Below are 25,975 nucleotides of genomic sequence, written 5' to 3'. Positions count from 1 at the left end.
TTTAAACTATCTTTTATTGGATGATGCGATGGAAGCTATCAAATAATTCTGAATTTATTTAGTCATCCCAGAAAAGACAGTAGAACGTTTCATATGTTCAGCAAGTAAAGCATCGTAACGTGCAATTACCGCTGCAAGCTACTTGTAGTTGCACTTGTTAGCGGAACTTTCCCTCTCGTCGTGTCCTCTAAAAGCCAATTATTGCATGCCCAAAAACGCAGTGGTGTTGATAAGCCGCTTGAGAACATCCCTGTTTCTTCTTACTTTCTTCGTTGTGTTGCGCAGTTTGAGTACGCAGACCTTCGATCATGATCGATGCAGCTTTTTCCCAGAAGCTTGAATCTGATGTGGGCATTTACAGTTGAAGTCGAGAAAGTAAGAAGAAACAGGGATGTTCTCAAGCGGCTTATCAACACCACTGCGTTTTTGGGCACTTAGGTTGGAGTCATTAAAACTTGTTTTTCAACCACTCCACACATTTCTTGTTAACAAACTATAGTTTTGGAAAGTCGGTTAGGACATCTACTTTGTGCATGACACAAGTAATTATTCCAACAATTGTTTACAGACAGATTATTTCACTTATAATTCACTGTATCACAATTCCAGTGGGTCAGAAGTTGACATACACTAAGTTGACTGTGCCTTTAAAAAGCTTGGAAAATTCCAGAAAATGATGTCATGGCTGTAGAAGCTTCTGATAGGCTAATTGACATCATTTGAGTCAATTGGAGGTGTACCTGTGGATGTCTTTCAACGCCTACCTTCAAACTCAGTGCCTCTTTGCTTGACATCATGGGAAAATCAAAAGAAATCAGCCAAGACCTCAGAAAAGAAATTGTAGACCTCCACAAGTCTGGTTCATCCTTGGGAGCAATTTCCAAAGCCTGAAGGTACCACGTTCATCTGTACAAACAATAGCACGCAAGTATAAACACCATGGGACCACGCAGCCGTCATACCGCTCAGGAAGGAGACACGTTCTGTCTCCTGAGATGAACGTACTTTGGTGCGAAAAGTGCAACTCAATCCCAGAACAACAGCAAAGGACCTTGTGAAGATGCTGGAGGAAACAGGTACAAAAGTATCTATATCCACAGTAAAACGAGTCCTATATCGACATAACCTGAAAGGCCACTCAGCAAGGAAGAAGCCACTGCTCCAAAACCGCCATAAAAAAGCCAGACTACGGTTTGCAACTCCACATGGGGACAAAGATCGTACTTTTTGGAGAAATGTCCTCTGGTCTGATGAAACAAAAATAGAACTGTTTGGCCATAATGACCATCGTTATGTTTGGAGGAAAAAGGGGGATGCTTGCAAGCCGAAGAAAACCATCCCAACCGTGAAGCACTGGGGTGGCAGCATCATGCTGTGGGGGTGCTTGGCTGCAAGAGGGACTGGTGCACTTCACAAAATAGATGGCATCATGAGGAAGGAAAATTATGTGGATATATTGAAGCAACATCTCAAGACATCAGTCAGGAAGTTAAAGCTTGGTCGCAAATGGGTCTTCCAAATGGACAATGACCCCAAGCATACTTCCAAAGTTGTGTTTCACTATTTTTATTTCACTGAGGAGGATGGTCCTCCCCTCCACTGATGCATATACAGTGGGGAAAAAAGTATTTAGTCAGCCACCGATTGTGCAAGTTCTCCCACTTAAAAAGATGAGAGGCCTGTAATTTTCATCATAGGTAGGAGTGCACCAGAAATGGTGGAGTGCACCATTTCTGCAGCACTCCACCAATGAGGCCTGTATGGTAGAGTGGCCAGAGGGAAGCCACTCCTCAGTAAAAGGCACATGACAGCCCACTTGGAGTTTGCCAAAAGGCACCTAAAGGACACTGACCATGAGAAACAAGATTCTCTGGTCTGATGAAACCAAGATTGAACTCTTTGGCTTGATTACCAAGCGTCACGTCTGGAGGAAACCAGGCACCGCTCATCACCTAGCCAATACCATCTCTACTGTGAAGCATGGTGGTAGCAGCATCATGCTGTGGGGATGTTTTTCAGTGGCAGGGACACTAGTCAGGATCAAGGGAAAGATGAACGGAGCAAAGTACAGAGAGATCCTTGATGAAAACCTGTTCCAGAGCGCTCAGGACCTCAGACTGGGGCGACAGTTCACCTTCCAACAGGACAACGACCCTAAGCACACAGCTAAGACAACGCAGGAGTGGGTTCGGGACAAGTCTCTGAATGTCCTTGAGTGGCCCAGCCAGAGACCGGATTGAACCTGATCGAACATCTCTAGAGAGACCTGAAAATAGCTGTGAGGCAACGCTCCCCATCCAACCTGACAGAGCTTGAGAGGATCTGCAGAGAAGAATGGGAGAAACTCCCCAAATACATGTGTGCCAAGCCTGTAGCGTCATACCCAAGAAGACTCGAGGCTGTAATCGCTGCCAAAGGTGCTTCAACAAAGTACTGAGTCTGAATACTTATGTAAGTGATATTTCAGTTCTTTTTATAAATTTGCTAACATTAAAAAAAAATAAAAAAACATTTTGCTTTGTCATTATGGGGTATTGTGTGTAGATTGATGAAAAAAACCAATTGAATCAATTTGAAAATAAGGCTGTAACAAAATGTGGAAATTTGAAGGGGTCTGAATACGTTCCGAATTCACTGTAGTACACCCAAATTACAAAATGGCTTATTGGTTTTCTTACCATGTAAGCAGTCTATGGACAAAGTAGGACAACAATCCATGCTTTGGTTTTGTTTACCTGGCAACTGTTTAAAAAGTTAGCATTTGAAACAGTGGCCAGATAAACAAAACCAAAGCATGTGCTGCTGTCATACCTTGTCCATCGACTGCTTACATGGTAAAGAAACCAATAAACCATTTTGTAATTTGGGTGAACTATCCCTTTAAGTAACTCTGTAAATAAGTACTCATGACACATTATCTTAAATTCTGACCTTGAAGTACTGGGTTGACTGTCTGGAGAAGATGGGGTGGGGTCAACACTGTCTCTCCTGCTCTCAACATCTCTCTGTTTTTTTTCTGTCTGACCCACCATTGCTTTCGCTCCTTTCTGTGAGATCATTCACTCTTTCTTTTTTGACTCTCTAAATCCTTTAAGTAAGTCTGGTGTTTTTTTTCAAGGTAGGCTTTTCTGCGGTCTGGGTCAGCATCCCTGTGCTGTCTGTAGAGTCTTTGCTTTTCAGCAGAACTTACTTTTTTATTTGTAATATCTATCAAAAGGAAAGCCATATTATGTTACAAATTACAATATTGAAACAGTAAAGCCTTACGTTGATATAAAAAGTTAGCAGTGTTATTGATTGTCACTGGTGTTACCAGCAGGAACAGTAACACCAGTGACGAATCTGCTGACAAGATGGCATATCTTAAATGGTGGCCACAGTAGCTCAAACCACACTTCTTAAATTGTAAATAAATCACTTAATAATGTGATTGGATCAATTATTTCAATCATATTTCCTTTCCCCATACTGTATAACACCAGTGGCGGGTTTTAAAGCTTCACATTAAAATTACAAAATTAATCATATAATTGCTAACAAATGAAGAGAGAGTGCAGACTCACCATGTGCTCTTCAAAACAGTCCCGCCTCCAATGAACATTTGACCCAGGAAGAAGTTGGCAAGGATGCTGCAAGTGGTGTTTTTTTTTTATGAAGGGTAACACCAGTGACATGAAATGGAGGGACAGCTATTCCCTGTAAATTATCTATAATATTTAGTTGATATTTTAGTTTTTTAAGTAATTCCCTAAACAGCTATAATACTTTACTTTGTATTATGACATTTAAAGTTGGAGAAAAAAATATATTTTGACTCAAAATGTCATTAAACCATGACTCCCGGCTCGAGGGACAAGACATTTTCATGGTGCTGACTGTGTTCTACGCTAATATGAAAAATATAATTTGCAATATAACTGTCTTACATATGTATATTTCCAATAATACACTTCAATTAAAACAAAGACATTTTGTGTCAATCTGATTATTTTGGTGTTTTCCCCTGGTGGATAAGGCAGGGGACAGGAAAGCCACCATTTCCGTAGAATCACCCATACACATGTACAAGCCTATTCTTTATCAGCCTAAATTGTACCAAAACAGCAGCCTCTTTGATACTTTTTCAGTTACCAATTCATCAATAAACAGTCAGGGGAACAAACTCCTTTTGCAAAAAGTGTTCAATAGTCAGTAGCAAATATTTAAAATATTGCTAGCAAATATATAGTTTTTATTTTCTAAAATCATTAGCTAGCTACATTGATGAACTCAGCTGATGGCGTCGACGAAGATGGCGGCCTCGCGACTAGCTCTTAGGAAACTTTGCAGTATTTTGTTTTTGTATGTATTATTTTTTACATTATTAGCTCAGAAAGTGTTTTGCATCATTACATACAGCCGGGAAAAACTATTGGATATCAGAGCGGCGCTAACTCACCAGCATTACGATCAGGAATACGACTTACCGAAGCAGATCCTTTGTTTGCTCTCCCCAGGGCAACTGATCTGATTCCAGCGGCTGACCCAAAACATTGCCGGCAGAGGAGAGGCACTCGGAGTGGCCTGCTGGTTCGACTTAGGAGGCGCGCACACCATCCACCGCTTCCAAGTATACTACTCGCTAATGTTCAGTCTTTGGTTAACAAGGTCGACAAACTACGGGCAAGGATTTCTTTCCAGAGAGACATCAATGCCTGTAACATACTCTGTTTCACGGAAACATGGCTCTCTTGGGATATTCTGTCGAAGTCGGTCCAGCCAGATGGGTTCTCAGTTCATCGCGCAGACAGGAATAAATATCTCTCCGGGAAGCAGAAGGGCGGAGGTGTGTGTTTCATGATTAACGACTCGTGGTGTAATTGTAGTAACATACAGGAACTCGAGTCCTTCTGTTCACCCAACCTAGAATATCTCACAATCAAATGCTGACCGTATTATCTCCCAAGATAATTTTCTTCGTTTATAGTCACGGCCGTGTATATCCCCCCTCAAGCCGATACCACGACGGCCCTCAAAGAACTTCACTGGACCTCATGCAAACTGGAAACCACATATCCTGAGGCTGCATTTATTGTAGCCGGGAATTTTAACAAAGCAAATTTGAGGATTAGGCTGCCGAAGTTCTATCAACATATCGACTGTTGTACTCGCGCTGCCAAAATCCTCGACCATTGCTATTCGAACTTCCGGGATGGTTATAAGGCCCTCTCCCGCCCTCCTTTCGGCAAATCTGACAACGACTCTATTTTGCTTCTCCCTTCCTATAGGCAGAAACTCAAACAGGAAGTACCCGTGCTAAGGACTATTCAACGCTGGTCTGACCAATCGGAATCCACGCTTCAAGATTGTTTTGATCACACAGACTGGGATATGTTCCGGGTAGCTTCCGAAAATAATTTAGACGAATACACTGAAACGGTGATTGAGTTTATCAGGAAGTGTATAGGTGATTTTGTGCCCACTGTGACTATTAAAACCTACCCTAACCAGAAACCGTGGATAGATGGCAGCATTTGCGCAAATCTGAAAGTGCGGACCACCGCATTCAACCATGGCAAGCTGACTGGGAATATGGCAGAATACAAACTGTGTAGCTATTCACTCCGCAAGGCAATTCAACTGGCAAAACATCAGTATAGAGACAAAGTGGAGTCGCAATTCAACGGCTCAGACATGAGACGTATGTAGCAGGGTCTACAGACAATCACGGACTACAAAAGGAAAACCAGCCACGTCGCCGACACCGACGTCTCGCTTCCAGACAAGCTAAACACCTTCTTCGCCCGCATTGACGATAACACAGTACCACTGACGAGGCCCACTACCAAGGACTGTGGCCTCTCCTTCTCCATGGCCAACGTGATTAAGACATTTAAGCATGTTAACCCCCGCAAGGCTGCCGGCCCAGACGGCATCCCTAGCAGCGTCCTCAGAGCATGCGCAGACCAGCTGGCTGGTGTGTTTATGGACATATTCAATCTCTCCCTTTCCCAGACTGCTGTTCCCACATGCTTCAAGATGGCCACCATTGTTCCTGTACCCAAGAAAGCAAAGGTAACTGAACTAAATGACTATCGCCCTGTAGCACTCACCTCTGTCATCATGAAGTGCTTTGCGAGACTAGTCAAGGATCATATCACCTCTACCTTACCTGTCACCCTAGACCCACTTCAATTTGCTTACCGCCCCAATAGATCCACAGACGATGCAATTGCCATCACACTTCCCTATCCCATCTGGACAAGAGGAATAGCTATGTAAGAATGCTGTTCATTGACTATAGCTCAGCATTCAACACCATAGTACCCTCCAAGCTCATCATTAAGCTTGAGATCCTGGGTCTGAACCCCGCCCTGTGCTACTGGGTCCTGGACTTTCTGACGGGCCGCCCCCAGGTGGTGAAGGTAGGAAACAACATCTCCACTTCGCTGATCCTCAACACTGGGGCCCCACAAGGGTGCGTGCTCAGCCCCCTCCTGTACTCCCTGTTCACCCATGACTGCGTGGCCAAGCACGCCTCCAACTCAATCATCAAGTTTGCAGACGTCACAACAGTAGTAGGCTTGATTACCAACAATGACGAGACCGCCTACAGGGAGGCGGTGAGGGCTCTTGGAGTGTGGTGCCAGGAAAATAACCTCTCACTCAACATCAACAAAACAAAGGAGATGATCGTGGACTTCAGGAAACAGCAGAGGGTGCACCCACCTATCCACATCGACGGGACCGCAGTGGAGAAGGTGGAAAGCTTCAAGTTCCTTGGCGTACACATCACCGACAAACTGAAATGGTCCACCCACGCAGACAGTGTGGTGAAGAAGGCGCAACAGAGCCTCTTCAACCTCAGGAGGCTGAAGAAATTTGGCTTAGCACCTAAAACCCTCACAAACTTTTACAGATGCACAATTGAGAGCATCCTGTCGGGCTGTATCACCGCCTGGTACGGCAATTGCACCGCCCGCAACTGCAGGGCTCTCCAGAGGGTGGTGCGGTCTGCCGAACGCATTACCGGGGGCAAACTACCCGCCCTCCAAGACACATAAAGCACCCGATGTCACAGGAAGGCCAAAAAGATCATCAAGGACATCAACCACCCGAGCCACTGCCTGTTCACCCAGTTATCATCCAGAAGGCGAGGTCAGTACATGTGCATAAAAGCTGGGACCGAGAGAATGAAAAACAGCTTCTATCTCAAGGCCATCAGACTGTTAAATAGCCATCACTAGCACATTAGAGGCTGCTGCTGCCTATTGAAATCACTGGCCACTTTAAGAAATTGAACACTAGTCACTTTAATAATGTTTACATATCTTGCATTACTCATCTCATATGTATATACTTCATTCTATTCTATAATATTCTACTGTATCTTAGTCCATGCCGCTCTGTCATTGCTTGTCCATATATGTATATATTCTTAAATCCCATTTCTTACTAGTTTTGTGTGTATTGGGTATATGTTGTGAAATTGTTAGATATTACTTGTTAGATATTACTGCACTGTCGGAGCTAGAAACACAAGCATTTCGCTACACCCACTATAACATCTGCTAAACACGTGTATGTGACAAATAACATTTGATTTGATTTGAGTTAGCTCTTCACAAGCAGTTTCAACTTAGCTAACTAGCTCATCCAACAGGCTTAAGCTGCAGTGAAACAGAGACCAGACAGCCTGACCCTGATCATGATCCTATTGCATTTAAGCTAGATCGCTAGCTACCTAATGGCCTTTTTATAATCTTTATAGATAATATAAATATTTGTTTTCCCCTCGCATCTAGAGCTGCCTAATATAGCAAGCCAGTTGATAGTACAGTAGCTAGGATGAATGCGATGTGTGACATTAGTTGCTATATGGGCGACGTTAGATAATTGAGTGAGATGAAATCCGAAGGTTTATAGATTCATAGCTAGTGGAATTACTGAGCCTACCATTACAGATATCCACTGGACTGGCAAATCTTTAAATAAATTAGGTCATCAAAAACACGTTGAAATGGCATTAGGTTGAATTAGCTAGCTAGTGTTCTTACCTAAAAGAAGAAGCGCCTTGCATGAGTCCTCCATGTTGCAATGAGGCTACTGGTTAGCTACCTTGGGATGTAAACATCACGTTGTATGGGTCCCATCTTCCATTTAGCTAGACAATCAATGGCATTGTAACAAACTGTGCTATGATTGGTCATTAAGGCTGCCAATCATATTTGATTTGCGAGCACACAGAGATCATATCGCGCAAGCACGGGTACAATTCGAGAGAGCGCAAGTATACCGTGAGCAGGGAGATGCATGCAACACTTAATTTATTGTGCTCAATTCCACTTTCTGGGCATACAAACATTTTGTCGCAGCTCTTAACTCTCTCTCAGCTCCTGCACCCTCAAGATGTTTTATCTCAACTCTCTCCACGGGTGCCCACATAGCCGCGGGAAGTAGGGGTGCTGCAACACCCCCTAAAAAATCGGAATTAAAAAAGTATACACTACCAGTCAAAAGTTTGGACACACCTACTCATTCAAGGGTTTTTCTTTATTTTTACAATTTTTTTATATTGTAGAATAATTGTGAAGACATCAAAACTATGAAATAACACATATGGAATCATGTAACCAAAAAAGTGTTAAACAAATCAAAATTTGAGATTCTTCAAATAGCCACCCTTTGCCTTGATGGCAGCTTTGCACAATCTTGGCATTCTCTCAACCAGCTTCATGAGGTTGTCACCTGGAATGCATTTCAATAAACAGGTGTACCTTCTTAAAAGTTAATTTGTGGAATTTATTTCCTTCTTAATGCGTTTGAGCCAATCAGTTGTGTTGTGACAAGGTAGGGAGGGTATACAGAAGATAGCCCTATTTGGTAAAAGACCAAGTCCATATTATGGCAAGAACAGCTCAAATAATCCAAGGGAAACGACAGTCCATCATTACTTTAAGTCAATACGGAACATTTCAAGAACTTTGAACGTTTCTTCAAGTGCAGTCGCAAAAACCATCAAGTGCTATGTTGAAAATGGCTCTCATGAGGACCACCACAGGAATGGAAGACCCAGAGTTATCTCTACTGCAGAGGATAAATTCATTAGAGTTACCAGCCTCAGAAATTGCAGCCCAAATAAATGCTTTAACAGAGTTCAAGTCACAGACACATCTCAACATCAACTGTTCAGAAAGGACTGTGTGAATCAGGCGATGCACCATCCCATCTGGTTTGGGCTTAGTGGGACTATCATTTGTTTTTCAATAGGACAATGACCCAACACACCTCCAGTCTGTGTAAGGGCTATTTTACCAAGAAGGAGAGTGATGGAGTGCTGCATCAGATGACCTGGCCTCCACAATCCCCCCGACCTCAACCCAATTGAGATGGTTTGGGATGAGTCGGACGGCAGAGTAAATGAAAAGCAGCCAACAAGTGCTAAGCATATGTGGGAACTCCTTCAATACTGTTGGAAAAGCATTCCAGGAGAAGCTGGTTGAGAGAATGCCAAGAGAGCCAAAGCTGTCATCAAGGCAAAGGGTGGCTATTTGAAGAATCTCAAATATAAAATATATTTTCATTTGTCTAACACTTTTTTTGTCACTACATCATTCCATATAGGTTATTTCATAGTGTTGATGTCTTCACTATTATTCTACAACGTAGAAAATAGTAAAAATAAAGAAAAACCCTTGAATGAGTAGGTGTGCCAAACTTTTGACTGGTACAGTATATACAACAAATTGTGTTTTTGGAACATTGTTTTCCCCCACAACAATAGTGCACTGGGCCTTTACTAGTCCTGTATTAGCACAGGGGTTCCCGAACCTTTCCACTCATGCCCCCCTTCCAGCATTGGGGAACATCCCGCACCCACCGCGAGCCACGTCTGTTTCTATGGGCTCAAGCACTGTTCATGACTGTTCACACCCCTCTTGTTGGCAGATACATTTTTGTGCAGGTTTTAAAGCTTATTTCCTGCAATTCTACACATTTTGTCATGAGGTGCAGATAAAATGTTGCAGTTTTAAAGCTCATCTTCTTGCAATTCTATACATTTTTGCCATGTCTAATGTGTACTCGTGATATTTGAGTGACTCAAGCATTACAACAAAATCTATGGGGGAAAAAACTACCTAAAAAACGTTAGCTGACATGGGCTAGTTGATGTGGACATTTCTGACAAGTTATAAATAGCTCTCTAAGGTATGCAATGACTGACATGACAAGAGGAAAACTGATGATGCACTACCCGATTTCGAAATTGCACCTTGTGCATTCTACTATTACAACTTTGAAAAGTAAGTTGAAAGCCGGACTGAGTTCCCCAACAAATGTAATAATAATAATTTGGGAACCACTGTATTAGCGGACCAATATAGCCGTCTGTAGCGCGGCCCACATTATTTTTTTACGCGGTTATGCGCGTTCAACATTATTTTCCGCGTTCTCGACATGCTCCCCTGCGCCTTCGAATTGTGAGACGGAAATGACGCCATATCAACAACTCAGAAATAATTGTGATCACAGTGTACTTGTGAAATCAATAAGGTTAGACTATCATAAAATGGCCAGTATAAACTGGGTGGTTCGAGCCCTGACTGCTGATTGGCTGACAGCTGTGGTATATCAGACCGTATACCACAGGTATGACAAAACAATTTTTTTTACTGCTCTAATTACGTTGGTAATAGTAATAAGGCACCTTGGGGGTTTGTAATATATGGCCAATATACCACGGCTAAGGGCTGTGTCCAGGCACTCCGTGTTGCGTCATGCATAATAAACAGGCCTTAGCCATGGTATATTGGTCATATACCACACGCCCTCGGGCCTTATTGCTTAATTGACATTTGACACAAATAGTTTGTAGCCTAATCTCTGTTCATACCTGGTTGTCACCTCACACCTTGATAAGGGACTAAAGGTAAATGTCCCATTTATCATCAATCATCATCATTGCTTACACAGTTGTTTAGAAACCCAACTTAGAAACCCAACTATACGAGCAGTGTACTAATAAATCGCGTCCCGTCCTAAAAGGTTCAGCAGTGCACAGGTAGGGTATGCCCCATGCGCGCCTTCACGGACCACCAGAGGTGTGGACTCGTCACAAATGTGATGATTTGAGACTTGACTTGGAGCCTCAAGACTCATTTTTTGGCAGAGTCTCTGTGGGTTACTCTCCACACAGCTAGAGACAGTATCGCCCTTGCAAAAAAACAAAAAACAGATTGGCTAGTGAAACGCACACTCAACCCTCTGATTGTACCAGCAAACTGTCAATCAACACAGGTCGGGTGAGCTAGTGCAGTGAGAAGGGTTTGGGTTGCGAGTGAAACTGAATGGGAAAAATATATACTGAACAAAAATATAAACGCAACATGCAACAATTTCCAAGATTTTACTGAGTTACAGTTCATAGAAGGAAATCAGTCAATAGAAAAATTAATTAGGCCCTAATCTATGGATTTCACATGACTGGGCAGGGGTGCAGCCATGGGTGGGCCTGGGAGGGCATAGGTCCACCCATTGGGGAGCCAGGCCCAGTCATGTGAAATCCATAGATTAGGGCCTAAATTTCTTCCCACAAAAGGGCTTTATTACAGACATAAATACTCCTCAGCACCCCCCACATCAGACAATGCCACAGGTTAAGAAGCCAGATGTGGAGGTCCTGGGCTGGCGTGGTTACACATGGTCTGCGGTTGTGAGTCCGGTTGGATGTACTGCCAAATTCTCTAAAACAACATTTGTGGTAGAGAAATTAAACATTAAATTATCTGGCAACAGCTCTGTTGGTCATTCCTGCAGTGAGCATGGCAATTGCACACTCCCTCAAAACTTGAGACATCTGTGGCATTGTGTTGTGTGACACAATTCCACATTTTAGAGTGGCCTTTTATTGTCCCCAGCACAAGGTGCACATGTGTAATGATCATGCTGTTTAATCAGCTTCTTGATATGCCACACCTTCAAATGGATGGATTATCTTGGGAAAGGATAAATGGTCACTAACAGGGATATAAACAATTTGGTGCCAAAATTTGAGAGAAATAAGCTTTTTGTGCATATGGAACATTTTCTGGGACCTTTTATTTCAGCTCATGAAAAATGGGACCAATACTTTACATGTTGCGTTTATATTTTTGTTCAGTATATAGTTTTCATATTTTAAACAGTCTACATATAGCACAGGAGGTTGGTGACACCTTAATTGGGGAGGACAGGCTTGTGGTAATGGCTGGAGCGGAATAGGTGGAATGGTATCAAATACATCAAACAGATGGTTTCCATGTGTTTCAGGCCATTCCATTTACTCCATTCCAGCCATTTATGAGCCGTCCTCCCCTCAGCAGCCTCCACTGACATATAGCCTACCTGTCTAGTATTTTATATGTATAGCCTACCTTTGCTTATTGGATCTGGTCACTAACATAGGCCTACAGCATTGCACCAAATTCTTGTTTAGTAAACATCTCATCTGTGACTCAGAACCTAAAAATGGAGTGTCTTAAATGTTGACCAATGACAAGTTATCAGCATTGGCTCGCAAAGTCGGGTGCACATTTCAAATAAAATAAAATAAAATTTTATTGGTCACATGCGCCGAATACAACAGGTGCAGACATTACAGTGAAATGCTTACTTACAGCCCTTAACCAACAGTGCATTTATTTTTAACAAAAAAAGTAAAAATAAAACAACAACAAAAAAAGTGTTGAGAAAAAAAGAGCAGAAGTAAAATAAAGTAACAGTAGGGAGGCTATATATACAGGGGGGGTACCGTTGCAGAGTCAATGTGCGGGGGCACCGGCTAGTTGAGGTAGTTGAGGTAATATGTACATGTGGGTAGAGTTAAAGTGACTATGCATAAATAATTAACAGAGTAGCAGCAGCGTAAAAAGGATGGGGTGGGGGGGCAGTGCAAATAGTCCGGGTAGCCATGATTAGCTGTTCAGGAGTCTTATGGCTTGGGGGTAGAAGCTGTTGAGAAGTCTTTTGGACCTAGACTTGGCACTCCGGTACCGCTTGCCGTGCGGTAGCAGAGAGAACAGTCTATGACTAGGGTGGCTGGAGTCTTTGACAATTTTGAGGGCCTTCCTCTGACACCGCCTGGTATAGAGGTCCTGGATGGCAGGAAGCTTGGCCCCAGTGATGTACTGGGCCGGACGCACTACCCTCTGTAGTGCCTTGCGGTCGGAGGCCAAGCAGTTGCCATACCAGGCGGTGATGCAACCAGTCAGGATGCTCTCGATGGTGCAGCTGTAGAATTTTTTGAGGATCTGAGGACCCATGCCAAATCTTTTCAGTCTCCTGAGGGGGAATAGGCTTTGTCGTGCCCTCTTCACGACGGTCTTGGTGTGTTTGGACCATGATAGTTCGTTGGTGATGTGGACACCAAGGAACTTGAAGCTCTCAACCTGTTCCACTACAGCCCCGTCGATGAGAATGGGGGCGTGCTCAGTCCTCTTTTTTTTCCTGTAGTCCACAATCATCTCCTTTGTCTTGGTCACGTTGAGGGAGAGGTTGTTATCCTGGCACCACACGGCCAGGTCTCTGACCTCCTCCCTATAGGCTGTCTCATCGTTGTCGGTGATCAGGCCTACCACTGTTGTGTCGTCTGCAAACTTAATGATGGTGTTGGAGTCGTGCCTGGCCATGCAGTCATGGGTGAACAGAGAGTACAGGAGGGGACTGACCACGCACCCCTAAGGGGCCCCCGTGTTGAGGATCAGTGTGGCAGATGTGTTGTTACCTACCCTTACCACCTGGGGGCGGCCCGTCAGGAAGTCCAGGATCCAGTTGCAGAGGGAGGTGTTTAGTCCCAGGATCCTTAGCTTAGTGATGAGCTTAGAGGGCACTATGGTGTTGAATGCTGAGCTGTAGTCAATGAATAGCATTCTCACGTAGGTGTTCCTCTTGTCCAGGTGGGAAAGGGCAGTGTGGAGTGCAATAGAGATTGCATCATCTGTGGATCTGTTGGGGCAGTATGCAAATTGGAGTGGGTCTAGGGTTTCTGGGATAATGCTGTTGATGTGAGCCATGACCAGCCTTTCAAAGCACTTCATGGCTACAGACGTCAGTGCTACGGGTCGGTAGTCATTTAGGCAGGTTATCTTAGAGTCCTTGGGCACGGGGACTATGGTGGTCTGCTTGAAACATGTTGGTATTACAGACTCAGTCAGGGACATGTTGAAAATGTCAGTGAAGACACTTGCCAGTTGGTCAGCACATGCTCGGAGTACACGTCCTGGTAATCCGTCTGGCCCTGCGGCCTTGTGAATGTTGACCTGCTTAAAAGTCTTACTCACATCGGCTACGGAGAGCGTGATCACATAGTCATCCGGAACAGCTGGTGCTCTCATGCATGCTTCAGTGTTGCTTGCCTCGAAGCGAGCATAGAAGTGGTTTAGCTCCTCTGGTAGGCTTGTGTCACTGGGCAGCTCGCGGCTGTGCTTCCCTTTGTAGTCTGTAATAGTTTTCAAGCCCTGCCACATCAGAAAGCCTTGTTTAATTTTCTCAGGTGTTGCTAGGCAAAAACAGAGTAGTTTACCTACGTCAGGGTTCTTCAATTCCAGTCCAGGAGGGCCGAAACACCTCTGTTTTTCATCCTCTCCTTCTAATCAGGGGCTAATTCAGACCTGGGACTCCAGGTGAGTGCAATTAACTACCAGTGTTTCGGCCCTCCAGGACCGGAATTGAAGAACCCTGACCTACGTTATTGTCCATATAATGTACCGTTTCAATCTGCTATGGACGCATCTTTGCCAGAACAATAGGCTACCTATTGATTTAATTAAGATAGGCCTTGTTTGGGTGGGTTCATTTAATTATATACCTCAGTGGTGGTACTGGCTATAGCCTATAGATAGCTGTAACATCGGACTACCTTAAATAATTCTGGCTTATTAATTACGATATTTGTGAGGAAGAAAAAAGATACAGACCATGCTTTACATCTGATCCTGCAACCTCCGCTGCATACAGGTAGGCCGTATTATCCTGCTTGCTCTGGACTCCAGAGAAGTGACTTGATATTGACTACTAACATTAATGACTTTTAGCTCAAAATGCATGTGTAAAACGCAGTTTATTTCTGTATCTTGCGTTTTGAAAATGCATCACCGTTAATGGCTGTAATGACAGGCCACATTTGCGTGCGCAGCGGTCATGGGTCAACAAATTGGAAAACCACTGAGCTAGCGAACAGATTGGTGATTTGCTCTACAGCTATAGGATCCGGTGCAGCGCAAACGTCAAATTGTAGGGAGAGAGGATTGCCATAAATGAATATGCAGCTCCACAAATTGTTTGGTGATCAAGAATCTGAACCGTTTACTTTGCAAGCTCACCAGCAATAGGGAATCAAGCAACAATTACTAGCATAGGCCTACTGGTCTTTTGGTATGTCAAAATTGCTTGAAATTGATAATTTACTTATGAATCTTAAATTTGGAATTTGTTAAAATTAATTACATAAAATGTGTTGTAGACAAAATAATGACAAGGGCTGCCTGGTAGCCTCAATAAATAGACAAAGATTTTTAGGTGAACAAGTCATTGCCTATATAAATGTTTTGTTTTACTTGATATTTGACTTGAAAAACTTGTGACTTGACTCGAGTCTCGGCCAGTTCTACTTGGGACTGGACTTGGACCTTGTGACTCTAATAATAGTGACTTGGTCCCACCTCTGCGGACCACTCCCCTTTTGCGTGTGAGTCGTCCTTCATCTACCTTACTTCAAATCTAGGCAGTTCGCCTTTCAATCACTTCCATTCAAGTGGGGAATACGAGAATAGTGTTAGTAAGGCAGTTTTCAGGAGTCGACTTTTGAACCAGGTTATTGAAAATGTAAGTGCAATCCCTTTTAATGTGCATTAACTTTACGCAAAATGATTTCCGAGGTGTTCAGTTGAAATGACGATTTAGTTTAACTGTTTATATAGTCGAAATACTTTCCTTTTTTTTTAAATCATGAAACGTAACCTATGTTGATTGTCATTCATTCTGCTGGAATACCCTGTCCGCTATCCTTTACTAGAAGAACCTCGTTTGTATTGAAAAATAAAAAGTTTGGCGCGTAATGTCCTTTAATTAAACAAATTTGACCATCTTCGTTTTAGATGACTCCGTAACCATGGCTATTGGAAGTGTGTGGGAGATCTTGTAGACGTGTTAGATTAAACAGTTCTTGAAAGTGACGGGGGACTTTTGTCTCAATTGTTATACGGTCTTTATGCTTCATGCAAGCTACCTGGGGAGATGATGCGCGGAATCAATCGTTTCCTGCTTAACGTCTAATTAAAATGTAGTTGAAATGTTTAGGCTTTGTCTTTTGTCTGTCTTTGTCTTGTTGTATATCATTTGGCTTTATAGATATTATGGAGGTTCTAGTATTTTACTCATGAATAGCCCATTCAGTCTCGGGTAATAAATTATACCTCTGTTCCCACGCGTCATGAGTTTTATTATAACAAAGTTTATTCCGCGTTGTATATTAAGAATTACCTAATTATAATTATCGTGCCAGCTTTTCCACAAAACATAACCTGCCTTGCATACTATAGATATGAGATTGAATTCCATTATAATTATCCTTATCCCACATGCCTCATGCGCTAAAGGTGCATTGCATTTGGAGTCAAGCAGTTTCGGAACAATAAACGCATTGTTGTCAAGCCTTTGGCACACAGTTGCATCAGCCAATTAAAGCCCTGCTTTTTTTTCTCTCAGTCAATCATTGCCTGAACTGAGATTGCAGTCAGTCAACTCTAATGACGTGGAAGTTTCACAAACAGCTCAACAATCACAGGAAGCTCCCTAGACTATGTTAGCAAGATGTATGTGTCATACTAGTCAATACGTTCAAACAACTGGGAACTCGGAAATCAACGACTTCAGTGCGTTCAAACAACTGGGGAATTCCAACTCGGGAACTCGGGCCTCTTTCTAGAACTCCGACCTGAAGATGACTGACCTCATGATTTTACCTCGTATTTTTCACAAGTTCCCAGTTGTTTTGAAAGCGGCATTCGAACTCAGAAAAAAACAAAGTAAAATCATGAAGTCAGTGATCTTCAGGTCGGAATGTCTGCACTCTAGAGAGAGGCTGGAGTTCTCGACTTAGAATTCCAAGTTGGATGATCATGCAAAACGATTTTTTCCAGTTAGAGCTCGTTTTTTTTCTCGGAATTCCCAGTTGTCTTGAACACTCAGAAGTCGAAGAGTTTCGAGTTCCCTGTTCTGAACACTGCAACAGTGTATGGATCAAGGTGATGTCACCAAGATCATGTCATACCTTAGTAATTCCACCAACTGGCCTCTATCTGAAGGAGCCAATTTGTCTGACTTGGCTTCAAGGACATGGTCAACCAAGTTAACATTTGGTTGGAGAAACTCACAGTGGACAGACTGAATCTTGTCTAAATGGCCACATCTACTCCTAACTCTCTACCGGTACAGCCAGAAGAGGACTGGCCACCCCTCGGAGCCTGGTTCCTCTCAAGGTTTCTTCCTAGGTTCCTGCCTTCTAGGGAGTTTTTCCTAGACACTGCTTCTGCCTCTAAATTGCTTGCTCTTTGGGGTTTTAGGCTGGCTCTGTAAAGTTGATTAATTTAAATGACTGAATTTAGAGCTATTTCTATTGACACTCTAAAGTGTATCACTTTGATCAACCTTTTTTAGTACATAGATTACCGGTAAGACAATACCAGAGAATGTTAAATGTTCATCTTTATTTGTAGTGCAATTAATAACTTCCTTTATATTTGCCACTGCAAGTTGAATAGTTTGGGATATTCGGTCACTGAACAACAATCAAGCCTAATTTCCTTGCATACAGTGCATTCGGTAAGTATTCAGAACCCTTGACTTTTTCCACATTTTGTTACGTTAGCCTTATTCTACAATGGATTCAATTGTTTTTTTTCCCTCAATCTACACACAATACCCCATAATGACAAAGCAAAAATAGGTTTCTAGAAATGTTTGCAAATTTATAAAAACGGAAATATCACATTTACGTAAGTATACATTTACGTAAGTATTCAGACCCTTTACTCTATCTTGAAGCACCTTTGGCAGCGATTACAGCCTCACGTCTTCTTGGGTATGACGCTACAAGCTTGGCACACCTGTATTTATGGCGTTTCTCCCAATCTTCTCTGCAGATCCTCTCAAGCTCTGTCAGGTTGGATGGGGAGCGTCGCTGCACAGCTATTTATAGATCTCTCCGGAGATGTTCAATTCAAGTCCGGGCTCTGGCTGGGCCACTCAAGGACATTCAGAGACTTGTCCCGAAGCCACTCCTGCGTTGTCTTGGCTGTGTGCTTAGGATCGTTGTCCTGTTGGAAGGTGAACCTTCGACCCAATCCGAGGTCCTGAGTGCTCTGTAGCAGGTTTTCATCAAGGGTCTCTCTGTACTTTGCACTGTTCATCTTTCCCTTGATCCTGACTAGTCTCCCAGTCCCTGCCACTGATAAACATCCCCACCGCATGATGCTGCCACCACCATGCTTCACCGTAGAGATGGTGCCAGGTTTCCTCCAGGCGTGACGCTTGGCATTCAGGCCAAAGAGTTCAATCTTGGTTTCATCAGACCAGAGAATCTTGTTTCTCATGGTCTGAGTGTCCTTTAGGTGCCTTTTGGCAAACTCCAAGTGGGCTGTCATATGCCTTTTACTGAGGAGTGGCTTCCGTCTGGCTGCTCTACCATAAAGGCCTGATTGGTGGTGTGCTGCAGAGATGGCTGTGCTTCTGAAAGGTTCTCCCATCTCCACAAAGGAACTGGAGCTCTATCATAGTGACCATCGGGTTCCTGGTCACCTCCCTGACCAAGGCCCTTCTCCCCCGATTGCTCAGTTTGATGGTTCCAAACATCTTCCATTTAAGAATGAGGGAGGCCACTGTGTTCTTGGGGACCTTCAATGCTGCAGAATTGTTTTGGTACCCTTCCCCAGATCTGTGCCTCGACACAATCCTGTCTCGGCGCTCTACGGACAATTCCTTCGACGGCTTGGTTTTTGCTCTGACATGCACTGTCAACTGTGGGACCTTATATAGACAGGTGTGTGCCTTTCCAAATCATGTCCAATCAATTGAATTTATCACAGGTGGACACCAATCAAGTTGTAGAATCATCTCAATGATGATCAATGGAAACAGGATGCACCTGAGCTCAATTTTGAGTCTCATAGCAAAGGGTCTGAATACTTATGTAAATAAGGTATTTTTAAAAATACATTTGCTAAAATTTCTACAAACCTGTTTTCGCTTTGTCATTATGGGGTATTGTGTGTAGATTGATTGAGGACATTTTTGTTTGTTTAATCCATTTTAGAATAAGGCTGTAACTTAACAAAATGTGGAAAAAGTTAAGGGGTCTGAATACTTTCCGAATGTACTGTTAATAAAAAAAAGTAACTTTTTATTATAATGATTTTTCTGTGAGGGGTTCAGATCAGACGGGCAATAATATTCAAGAAGTACATAGATAAAGAATAGAAAAACGGTAGAAAATAAAAACATGGATACAAGACAACACCAAAAAAAAAAATAATAATAAGTTGATTGTCCTGTCTGTCCCATCGCCCCTCTCCCTCCCCCTTCTAAGTAGGTGCGACCTATTCCCCCTCTCTCTCCACTTCTCTCCCTCTCCCCATCTCCCTCCCCCCAACGGGCTCATGTTGTGGACATACAGTGCCTTCATTTACATTTATCCAGAGCGACTTAGTTAGTGAGTGCATACATTTTCATACTGGCCCCCCGTGCTCTACCAACTGAGCTACAGGGGCCTTCAGAAAGTATTCAGACCCCTTGACCTATTCCACATTTTGTTGTTACAGCCTGAATTAAAAAAACATATTTTTCTCACCCAATCTACACACAATACCCCATAATGACAAAGTGAAAACATGTTTTTAGACATTTTTGCAAATGTATTGATAATGAAATATATAATTTACATAAGTATTCACACCCCTGAGTCAATACATGTTAGAACCACCTTTCGCAGCGAATACAGCTGAGTCTTTCTGGGTTAGTCTAAGCTTTTCACACCTGGATTGTAGAATATTTGCACAATATTATTTCTAAAATTCTTCAAGCTCTGTCAAGTTGGTTGTTGATCATTGCTAGACAGCCATTTTCAAATTGACAGATTTTCAAGCCGATTTAAGTCAAAACTGTAACTAGGCCACTCAGAAACATTAAATGTTGTCTTGGTAAGCAACTTAAGTTTGTATTTGGTCATGTGTTTTAGGTTATTGTCCTGCTTGAAGGTGAATTTGTCTCCCAGTGTCTGTTGGAAAGCAGACTGAACCAGGTTTTCCTCTAGGATTTTGCCTGTGCTTAGCTCTATTCCGTTTATTTTTATCCTAAAAAACTCCCTAGTCCCTGCTGATGACAAGCATACCCATAACATAATGCAGCCACCACCATGCTTGAAAATATGAAGAGTGGTACTTAGTGACGTTGTGTGGGATTTGCCCCAAGCATAACACTTTGTATTCAGGACATCATAAAGTAATTTCTTTTGCCAATTTTTTTGCAGTTTTACTTTAGTGCCTTATTGCAAACAGGATGCATGTTTTGTCATGTTTTTATTCTGTACAAGCTTCCTCCTTTTCCCTCTCATTTAGGTTAGTATTGTGGAGTAACTACAATGTTGCTTGACTGCGGGACCGTACAGATAATTGTATGACTTGGGTACAGAAATAAGGCAGTCATTCAAAAATCATGTTAGACACTATTATTGTACACAGTGAGTCCATGTAACTTATTAAGCACATTTTTACTCCTGAACTTCTTTAGGTTTGCCATAACAAAGGGGTTGAATACTTATTGACTCAAGACCCCTGTAGTCCCTGTAGCTCAGTTGGTAGAACATGTCGCTTGCAACGCCAGGGTTGTGAAAATGTATGCACTCACGAACTGTAAGTCGCTCTGGAGAAGAGCGTCTGCTAAATTACTAAAATGTAAAAAAATACATTTAATCTTTAATTAATTTGTAAAAATGTCTAAAAACATCATTCCACTTTGACATTATGGGGTATTGTGTGTAGGCCAGTGACACAATCTCAATTTAATCAATTATAAATTCAGGCTGTAACACAACAGAATGTGGAAAACGTCAAGGGGTGTGAATACTTTCTGAAGGCACTGTATCAATGCTTTAAACAAAACATAATGGATAACTCGTCTTATGTTTGTACAGTTGTTTGGAGGAACAAGGGACATTAATAAAGTCAGCCTGCATACATCGGTATTCGATACAAATATTCAAAATACAGTTGATGAATTTAAACATGATTACATTAACTCATAATAAGCTTTTGACCTTTTTCGACTGCTCTATTGAATGTATCTAATGTCCTTTCCTTGGTGTTGTTCACACAAGCTATGGAGAGCTCTAGTGAAAGGACGTCAAGGAAGTTTTGTAGCCATTGAGTTATGCTGAGCTTATGTGGAGGCTTACATCTGGTCACCAACATTCTTTTTGCCGCAGTCAGTCCGGACAACAATACTCGTTTCTGGGGTACTGTGAGACTTAGTGAAGAGTCATCGTTCAACAATAAAAAATCTAAACCAATAAATACTGGGGAGACAGGGAATAGCAACACCTACTATGCTTGACACAGGCCTGGCAACCTGTGACCAAAACGTCTTCACACTGCGGAAGTACCACATCATGTGCATGTAGGTTCCAATATTTATTTGACAACACAACAGACAATTTGGAGTAGGAGAAAGATCAAATAGAATCTGTGAATTAAAATCTATGAATTATTTTGTATTGTATTACTTGATGATTAATATTTCTGGAGGACATTGGGATATTATTTCACTCTTTTTCAGTCTGTATTTTGTTGGTAGTCTGTTATTCTTTATAGGCCTAATTGTTGTTGGACTGGCCTCTCCTCTGATGTGTTCAGGCATTCCTCAACCTCCCCCTAAAGTAGCCAGCCCATTAGCTGCAGGCTAAACATTCACCTGATGAAGAACAGTGTGGGTTTGTGTCCCAAATGGCACCCTACTCCCTATATAGTGCACTACTAGAGCCCTGGTCAAAAGTAGTGCACTATATAGGGTACCATTCAGGACTCAACCTGTGTTAGATGGTCACAGTGTGAATCCACTCTGGTTTGAACCCTGGTGAGGCTGTGCTGACAGGACGTAGCTGGAGGGAATGGCTCAAAGTAATGGGAAAGAGTGGCCCTTTTTTAAGCACCATTGTTTCCTGAGCAAAGTCTCTGGGAATTTGGTTTGACCTCTGTGACTTTCATGGTTGAAGGGTTAAGTGGTGTGTTAGAAGTGTAATCTCTCAATGGTGGATGGAGACCATTATCTATGTCTAAAATTAGATATTTTAATTGTGCTGAAAAGCAACAATTGAGTACTATTAAATGGGATCACTCTCTGTAGTGTAGGCCATATATAAGTGTTGTATTTGCCTGCTGACTTCAAAATGAATTTCCACGCAAATGGACAATAAAGTATATTGTATCGTTGAAGAAAATTAAATGTGTATTTTTGCAGGGCATCGTGAAAGTGGACGTTCCCCCTACCTATGAACACCACCTGACCCATATACATGGAGGGCAAAGAAGAGATCAGTGACACAGACAGTGGTATCATTCTCCACTCTGGTAAGCACCAAGCCACCAAATACCTTTCAACTTGCATGACACTAACAGTTATTCACTATAACGGGATGCCTGTAGTGAGACATTAGTCAACATTCTTTCAAATTTGATATGCATGGGTTTTGGCCTAGAAACCTATTTGTGTTCTACTTATAACTAAGTAGTAAGCAAGCAAACCACACTATTCAAAAGTGGTTTATAGTCCTGTTATTTATTATTTTGTGCTCCATTTTCAAAGAAGATGCAGTGGCCACTACCAATGGTTTCTATAAACCAGTAGCTGAGCTATTGCTGGTCACTTTCTTCACCACATATGTCATTTAGTCACACGCTGTCTGCTTCCCACAATGGGAGATAATTGATCCAGACAGAATACGTTTTTTTTGTCATTGGCATGTTTTCTACTGTTTATTTTCTCCTGCATGGTTGCCATTCCGGTGGCAGTCACGCCTCTGGTGGCTTTCTCTGCTGTCTGTCAGTACCTGCAGGGATTGAGTTGATAATCTCTGAAAGCATGTGACACACAATGCAGCTGGCCTTGAGTCATTAGTAGCCCTGTGAATGAACTCAGGGTTGTATCCCAAATGGCATTCTACTCCCTATATAGTTCACTACTTTTGTGCTACCCGTAGGGGCACCCTTAGGGCTCTGGTCAAAGTAGTGCACTATGTAGGGAGTAGGCTGCCATTTGGGATGCAACCAGTTGTCGGTAGTCACAGCAGTGCTGGAGAGCCACCAAACTATTCCAGTAGTAGAGCAACAACATATTGTTTATCGCCTTGGTTTCACTCCCAGGTTGATCCTATCACACTTTCATGACAGTTTCAGTATCAGTTAATAAAACAGGGCAATTTCACGGTAGCAGAGTGACACACTCAGATTTTTCACTTTAAAATGTATGTCAAACAAAAACCAATGATTGCAAAATTAAACAAACCATAAAATTCGATGCACAAAGAATACATTTAACAGTTTCCACACAACATTTTAGAAATGTTTTAAAAACCAGTCATTCTGCATAGAGTTGTATAGTTTAACTTTCCAATCATTGGTTTTTGTTTGACATACATTTTAAAATGAAAAATCTGAGTCTGTGTCACTCTGTTACCGTGGAATTGCCCAACAGTAAACAGTACAAGTACAGACACTCATTATCTCTCAAAAGAACCTTGTCTTGTCTAGGTGTCATCTTGGCTCATTATCTTCATTGTTGCTGCTCATGAGTGGGCAGAAACAAGTCAGGATTGGAGCAACCTTTCCTCGATTTGGACACCGTTTATTATCTCCAACCAGTTGGGTTATCTATATGAAATTGATAAGCAAGCATTACCAATTGTAAACTTGTGTCCAGCTATCTATAGCCTTGCTGTTTTCAACCCTGAGACCTCACAGTAGCCTCTTTGTCACTGTGTGTCCAAGGCCCTGATAGTCCTTGCAAGATTATGAAGGACGTGATCACTCATACCCGGGCCGTCAAACTCAAGCACCAGTCACTGGAGGACCGGCTAGAGCTCTGCCTACTGGAGCTGAAGAAACTCTGCATCCGAGAGGCTGTGAGTACCCCTGGATATAGTGTACACACACACACGCGCTCTCCACTCCACTCTATCAGGGTTCAGGTCGTTTTCACCATATCAGTGGGAATTTCCCCATAAGTGATACCATGACTGTGATGTCAACAGTTACACATTATTTAGACGGGGGGTGTTTGTTTCATAGTAGAATAGATGGAGGAGTGATGTTAATCAAGACCTAACAAAGGCAGTGTGGCCGATACGTAAGCTTAATAAACTAAAGTGATACTAGCAAGAGCAGTGTGCATGTTTTTCTGTTCTTTCGAGATGTTCATCAATAATTGCCTGGCAATCAAACTACTTAGCCGATAAAGGCTGCCCACAGTCTGAGCTGAAAAGCTTATTTGTTTTGGTGCTCCTGACCAATGAGAACACAACTGTCCCCTTCCCTTTCAGTCAGGCTGATTTGTTGGGCTTTTAAGTGAGACAAGTTAGGGCAATTGGGAGGCAGCCAATGGACATTAAGTGTCCCTATTATACCACACTAGATTATCTCTCCCATATCTGTCTCTCAGAAATGAATTCAGCCCTAAGAATGTCACTGTGCCATCCGTCATCGTTACGAGCTATGGGAGAGCCAGTCCCCTGTAACAAGCTGCTGTTGAGGGAAACATTGAGTGTGCGTATGAAATGACACCCTATTCTCTATAAAGTGCACTACTTTTGCGATAGGTCTCTGGTCAAAGGTAGTGCACTATGTAGGTAATAGGGTGGCATTTGAGACGCAGCCCAGGTCTGATCATTCTTTTCTGTTGACAATTGGGCTTGGCTCGCCCGTCGGGACTTGTCCTGTCGAGGTATGCTGCCTGGAAGGAGGCTCTGATAACTCCTCTTCCTGCTCTCAGGAACAATACAGCGACTGAGATCATGACCAACACTAGTGTTTGTGTCGGGGGGGGATATACCTTTTTATGTAGATTAACTCAAAACAAACACAGGGTGTGTTATGTCTGTTCCCAAATGAAATCAGTAATATGCACTCTCACGCTCAGGTTGAGTGTAGATTTAGCTAGAGGGCAGGCCAGTTTGGTTGCATTCACTGGACAGGTGAGGCCCTGAGAATGTGTTGTGAAAGAGTAGGATTCTATGGAAAGGCAGCATTGCCTAACTGACACTTGAGAATGATCTCAAGTGTCAGTTGGGAAGCAGAAATGTTTATACAATATTTCAAAATGAACTCAATGAGGGTTCACAAACCTGGTTGATTTGAAGGGAATGGGGACATATTACCTCTGAAGTAGCAGTGGTCCCCTCATAATGTTCTTACCTCCAACTAAATGGGCTCCAAAAGTATTGGGATAGTGACCATTTTTGTTGTTGTTTTGGCTCTGTACTCCAGCACTTTGGATTTGAAATGGTACAGGGACTATGCGGTTAAATTGCAGACTGTCGGCTTTAATTTGAGGGAATTTTCATCCATATCTGGTGACCCGTTTAGAAATTACAGCAATGATTACATCAAGCTTGTTTGATTTTGGTTGTGTTTCAGATAACTTTCTGCCCAATAGAAATGAATGGTAAATAATGTGTTGTCATTTTGGAGTCACTTTTATTGTAAATAAGAATAGAATATGTTTCTAAACACTTCTACATTAATGTGGATGCTACCATGACTATGGATAGTCCTGAATGAATCGTGAAATAATAATGATGAGTGAGAAAGTTGGAGGCACAAATATCATACCCCCAAGACATTTTTGGGGGTATGATATTTGTGCGTCTAACTTTCTCACTCATCATTATTCACGATTCATTCAGGACTATCCGTAA

The 25,975-nt window shown here is 42.4% G+C and overlaps 1 protein-coding gene across 1 annotated transcript in view; it reads left to right on the top strand.

The window, feature by feature from the left end:
- LOC311133944 (innate immunity activator protein-like) overlaps positions 1-25,975 on the top strand; it is a 63,154-nt gene that overhangs the window by 29,302 nt on the left and 7,877 nt on the right. Inside the window, exons 2-3 of the mRNA XM_084167570.1 lie at positions 22,525-22,634; positions 24,051-24,184. Coding sequence (XP_084023696.1) covers positions 22,580-22,634; positions 24,051-24,184 — 189 coding nt within the window. The 5' untranslated portion in view covers positions 22,525-22,579. The remainder of the gene's footprint in view (positions 1-22,524; positions 22,635-24,050; positions 24,185-25,975) is intronic.

Source organism: Coregonus lavaretus, assembly GCF_964263955.1.
Source record: "Coregonus lavaretus genome assembly, chromosome: 8".
Taxonomy (NCBI): domain Eukaryota; kingdom Metazoa; phylum Chordata; class Actinopteri; order Salmoniformes; family Salmonidae; genus Coregonus; species Coregonus lavaretus.
The sequence above is the reverse complement of the archived record's forward strand: the minus strand, read 5'-3'. Positions and strand labels throughout refer to the sequence as shown.